General features: G+C 48.6%; 1 protein-coding gene across 3 annotated transcripts; it reads left to right on the top strand.

Moving 5' to 3' along the window:
• Window positions 1-259: 259 nt before the first annotated feature.
• On the top strand, window positions 260-5,398 carry LOC137348944 (zinc finger protein 436-like). 3 transcript variants are annotated; one of them, XM_068014178.1, is made up of 2 exons: window positions 260-479; window positions 4,317-5,398. In XM_068014178.1, the coding sequence occupies exon 2, from the start codon at window positions 4,402-4,404 to the stop codon at window positions 5,248-5,250; it is 849 nt and encodes a 282-aa protein (XP_067870279.1). In that variant the 5' UTR covers window positions 260-479; window positions 4,317-4,401; the 3' UTR covers window positions 5,251-5,398. The 3 variants fall into 3 exon arrangements, with proteins under 3 accessions (XP_067870279.1, XP_067870281.1, XP_067870280.1); XM_068014180.1 differs by having other exon boundaries at window positions 264-352; XM_068014179.1 differs by lacking the exon at window positions 260-479 and adding an exon at window positions 533-1,091.
• The last annotated feature ends 271 nt before the right edge of the window (window positions 5,399-5,669 follow it).

Raw genomic sequence — 5,669 nt, 5'->3', positions numbered from 1 at the left:
GTTTCAGTGCTGTATCTCTAATCTAATCTAATCTAATCTAAACGAACCACTCAGTCGCATGAAACCGGTTCAAGAAGGCGGCCGCCCACCACCAGCACCTTCTCAAGGGGCGATTAGGGACAGGGTAATAAATACAAACGCAGCCAGAATCAAATCAATGAGTTAATGATTTTCTCTCTTGGTCACTGGGACCCTGAAACCCCGCCCACTCTCCGCGGCGTCACCAAGGCAGCCGCGCATGCGCTCCGCTCCCCGCTCAGCCAACATGGCGGCCGTTGACCAGGGCCCATTCCCTGGAAAAAGTCCAGGAGCTGCAAACGCGGGACCTGGAGGGGTTTGCGGCCTAAACCAGGTGTTTCTGAAGCTTCTCTGCCCATGCGCCGGCTCTATCCCCCCCCCGCCTGCTCCTCACCGACTCTCATCCACTGCAAAAGCGTTTCCTGCACTCGCTGGGCTGTGAACAAAGTGACACTGCCCAGGTAACGGCTTCAGGTTGAGCAGGGAGCAGACCGGATGCGCGGCCATCTTGGTGACAGCACAAGCAGTGGGCGGGGCTTCAGGGTCCCAGTGACCAGGAGTGTCAGGTCCTGCTCGCGCATGCGTGATTTTCCCGGAGCCGGTTTACCGTTGCCAGGACAGTCTTGCGCAGGCGCAAACGGTCTGTTTGTGTATGCCGTGACGTCTTCACGTTGCGGCAATTGCTTGGTGACGTCACCCCACTCACCACGTACTTTCTCAGTGGCGGGATATTTGAAACCTCTGATTCCAGGGTTTCTGAGATCTTTCCAGCTGCAGGCTTTAGCAGGGGGTTTTACAGGGTGTGTAGGCATCACTGACAAGGCTAGCATTTATTGTTGATCCCTAATTGCCCTTGAGAAGGTGGTGCTGAGCTGCCTTCTTGAACCGCTGCAGTCCTGGACACACTATGTGTGTAGACTGGAGTCCTGGTAGTGATCATTTTATATAAATACTGTATATTTTATAATAATCACTCAGGACATTCCTGGTCTCTGCATCTCAGCTGCTCACTGGATAAACTTGCAGCAAGTATTTCAAACTGAAAAAGTGAGAAACGGATTCGGAATCGGAAGGTAGGTAAAGTGAATATTCCGGTGATCGGGTCGAGCTCGGGTCAGGTCGGGCGCGGGAAAAATTGGAAGGACTCGGGCCGGGTCGGGCTTGGGTCCAATGTGGTTCTGTCGGGTTAGGGTCGGATTTTTTTTTCAGACCCAAGCAGGCCTTTAGTGTACGTACACCCACAGTGCTGTTAGGAAGGGAGTTACAGGAATTTGACCCAGTGACAGTGAAGGAACAGTGATATAGCTCCAAGTCAGGATGGTGGTCGCGTTCCCATGCATCTGCTGCCCTTGTCCTTCTATGTGGTAGAGGTGCGAGTTTGGAAGGTGCTGTTGAAGGCAACTTGGTGAGTTGCTGCAGTGCATCTTGTAGATGTACACACTGCTGCCACTGTGCATTGGTGCTGGAAGGTGTGAATGTTGAAAGTGGTGGATGGGTTGTCCATCAAGTGGGCTGCTTTGTCCTGGATGGTGTTGAGCTTCTTGAGTGTTTTTGGGGCTGCACCCATCCAGGTAAGTGGAAAGTATTCCATCACACTCCTGACTTGTGCCTTGTAGATGGTGGACAGGCTTTGGGGAGTCAGGAGGTGGGTTACTTGCTGCAGAATCCCCAGTATCTGGCCTGCTCTTGTTGCCATAGTATTTACGTGGCTGGTCCAGTTCAGTTTCTGGTCAATACTGAATCCCCCAGAATGTTGAGAGTGGGGGATTCAGTCATGGTAATACTGTTGAATGTCCGGGGAAGAAGGTTAGATTCTCTCTTATTGAAGATCATCATTGCCTGGCACTTGTGTGGCGCAAATGTTACTTGCCACTTATCTGCCCAAGCCTGAATTTTGTCCTGGTTTTGCTGCATATGGACACGAACTGCTTCAGTATCTGGGGAGTTGTGAATGGTACTGAGCATGCATCATACAATTATCATCTCAATTATTCCCACCTCTAAATTTTTGATGGAGGGCAAGTTATTGATGAAGCAGCTGAAGATGGTTGGGCCTAGGACACGACCCTGAGGAACTCCTGCAACAATATCCTGGGACTACGATGATTGGCCTCCAACAACCACAACCACCTTCCTTTGTGCTATGTACGATTCCAACTAATGGACAATTTTCCCTCGATTCCCATTGACTCCATTTTTGCGAGGGCTCTTTGATGCCATACTTGGTCAAATGCTGCCTTGATATCCAGGGCAATCACTCTCACCTCACTTCTTGAATTCAGCTCTTTTGACCATGTTTGGACAAAGGCCTGGAGCCGAGTGGCCTTGGCGGATCCCAAACTGAGCACTGGTGAGCAGCTTATTGCTGTTTAAGTGATGGTTGATAGCACTGTCGACAACACCTTCCATCACTTTACTGATGATCAAGAATAGACTGATGGGGCAGTAACTGGCCGGATTGGATTTGTCCTGCCTTTTGTGTATAGGACATATCTGGGCAATTTTCCACATTGTCAGGTGGATGTCAGTGTTGTAGCTGGACAGGAACAGCTTGACTAGGGGCACAACTCGTTCTGCAACACATGTCCTCAGTACTACAGCCGGGATGTTGTGCAGGACCCATAGCCATTGTAGTATCCAGTGCCTTTAGCTGTTTCTTGATATCACACTGTGTTGTCTGTTGTGGGTTCCATGGCTCTGGAACTGATTTGCTCCTTTGCTGTGGATATGAATCCATGTCTGTGTTTCACCTCTGCCCTCTCTGATCGCCTCTCTGCCATTGTCTAATCTCCGCCCTCTAGTCATGGCTGTATTTTAGCTGTGTTTGATATTTTGCTGTTCCTTCCACTGACCATGTCTGAACAAGGTTTCAATTGCTGCCCATCCCTCTGACCATGCACTGCTGGATTACCAGCTTTATCTTCCCACAGTATCTTTCATAAATTGTTTTTCCTGTGCTATTGTCAATTTCTCTTCCACTTCTGAGCTTCTATTGACAATCAAATTCTGCACCATTTTTATTCCCTGTAATTCATTCTGCTCACCCTGAAACGTTAACTGCTGCCTGCCCTGCTGAGTATTTCCAGAACATTCTCTCTTTATTTCAGACTTCCAGCACCCGCAATATTTTGCTTTTATTATACTGAATCTAGAAACACAGACAGACCAGTTAAGTGCTGGTTTGTATCAGGGTGAGTGTTGGATGTGGAAGTCGGTCCCTGGCCTCCTGTGCAGGTCTTTGTGTTGCTTCATCGTGATCTGAAGTGGAGATGGAGGAGAAGTTGCTGGGTTTAACCCTGAGTACTTTTGAACCCAATCCGGCCCAACAATTTCCAGTGTGAGACTGTCAAGGGAGGTAGATTCTAGGGGAGATTAGGTTGCTGAGCAGACTATCTCAGTACGATGTAATAGAGTACTGTTTTAATAACAAGTATTTCTGTAGGGACTTTTAATCAATTTTACATATACAGCTTTTTAAAATTCATTCTTGGGATCTGGGAGTCACTAGCAGCCCAGCATATGTTGTCAATTCTCAGTTGCCCCTTGAGAAGGTGATGGTGGTCCGCCTTCTTGATCCGCTGCAGTCCTTATAGTGAAGGTGCTTCCACAATGCTGTTAGGTAAGGAGTTACAGGATATTCACCCAGCGATGATGAAGGAACCGCGATATGTGTCCAAGTCAGGATGGAGAAATTACTGCACTCAAAGGGTTGTGAATTTTTGGAATTCTCCACCCCAGAGGGTTGTGCATGCTCCAGCATTGAATACATTTAAGGCTGGGATAGATAGACCTTTGGTCTCGCAGGGAATCAAGGGATATGGGGAGCGGGCAGGAAAGTGGAATTGAAGCCCAAGATCAACCATGATCGTATTGAATGGTGGAGCAGGCTCGATGGGCTGAATGGTCTACTTCTGCTCCTATTTCTTGTGTTATTGTGTGTGTCATTTTGGGGAACTTGGGGGCAGTGGTGTTCCAATGCACATGCTTCCCTTGTCCTTTTATCTTGTGGAAGTTGCAGGTCTGGACGTTTCTGTCAGAGTTCTGGTCAAGTTACAAATGTCGCAAGTTCCTCTCCTTCTCCCTCACCCTCCTCCCTCTCTCTCTATCCTCCCATTGAGGCTGGTGTCTTGGCCCAGACCGGGTGCCAGGTTCCCTTCGCTGAAGGATATGAGTGAACCAGTTGGGTTTTTACGACAATCTGGTAGCTTTGATGGTCACGTTTTCCTAGTGCAACCCCCACAAAATACCAGATTGCTTCAGCTCAGTTTCACAACCTGCCTTTGTGTTTTTCTTGGTAGATGGGAAAGTTAACACCTACCATCACATCAAGATCTGAAAGACTCACTCAATTTGTCATAACCTGAATATCGTCGGCCTTTGAACATGGAAGCAAAAAGCACCGATCACAGCGGGGAGCAACTGTACACGTGCTCTGTGTGTGGACAAGGCTTCAGCCAATCAACTGGCCTGTCAAGACATAAGAGCAGCCACACGGGGGAGAAACCGTGTAAATGTGGGAAGGGATTCCGTTACCCGTTTGATTTGGAAATTCATCAACGCACTCACTCTGGAGAGAGGCCGTTCACCTGCTCCGACTTTGGGAAGGGATTCACTCGGTCATCCAGCCTCCATACACACCAGCGAGCTCATACTGAAGAAAGAGTGTTTAAATGCTCAAGCTGTAATAAAATCTTAAAAAGTGCACATTCACTGAGGGAGCACCAGCGCATTCACACCAGTTCCACACCGTTCAGCTGCTCTCACTGTGGGAAGAGGTTCAGGCGATTGTTCGCCGTGCTGCAACACCTGCAGCTTCACACTGGGGAGAGGCCGTTCAACTGCTCTGTGTGTGGGAAGGGATTCACTCGGTTATCCAACCTCCAGGCACACCAGCGAGTTCACGCCGGGGAAAGGCTGTTCAACTGCTCCAGCTGTGGCAAGGGATTCCATCAGTCATCCCACCTTACAACACATCAACGTGCTCACACTAATAAGAGACCTTTTAAATGTTCTGACTGTGAGATGAGATTTAAAAGCAAGCAGGGTCTGCGGAGACACCAGCAAATTCACACTGGGGAGAGGCCATTTACTTGCTTCACGTGTGGAAAGGGATTCACTGAGTCATCTGACCTGCTGAGGCACCAGCGAGTTCACGCTGGGGAAAGGCCATTCATCTGCACCGAGTGTGGGACGGAATTCACGGAGTTATCCGACCTACAGAGACAACAGTGAGTTCACAAGTGACTGCAGGGGTTAGATTCTGCTGTTATTGCTGCTGTTAATCACATCCTGCACTGACCATGTTCATTCTGACAGTTGGAATTTGTTTCTGCTGATGTCAATAACCCCAATAAATGGGCTTGAGTTTAACATTCTGGGTACATGTAAAATAAATCAGCTTTGTTCTGAACACATTGTTGTAGATTTTTGTCTTTCCCACCTGAGTGTTTAGCATCACCCGGCTGGAGCTCAGAAAGGACAATCTGGGGGAGGGTCATACGGCAGGAACAGAACTTCAGCCTGGACACAGTCCTTCAGGGTTCCACTGAAACGGCACTTTGGTCTTTCTCGTCTCTTTTCACTAACAGCAAAGTCCCCATGTGAGTTAATCCTGATGTGTGTAAGAAATGTGTCCCAGTTGCTCTCTTCCA

Source organism: Heterodontus francisci, chromosome 34 (genome assembly GCF_036365525.1).
Source record: "Heterodontus francisci isolate sHetFra1 chromosome 34, sHetFra1.hap1, whole genome shotgun sequence".
NCBI lineage: Eukaryota > Metazoa > Chordata > Chondrichthyes > Heterodontiformes > Heterodontidae > Heterodontus > Heterodontus francisci.
This window is presented reverse-complemented; position numbering and strand designations above follow the sequence as displayed.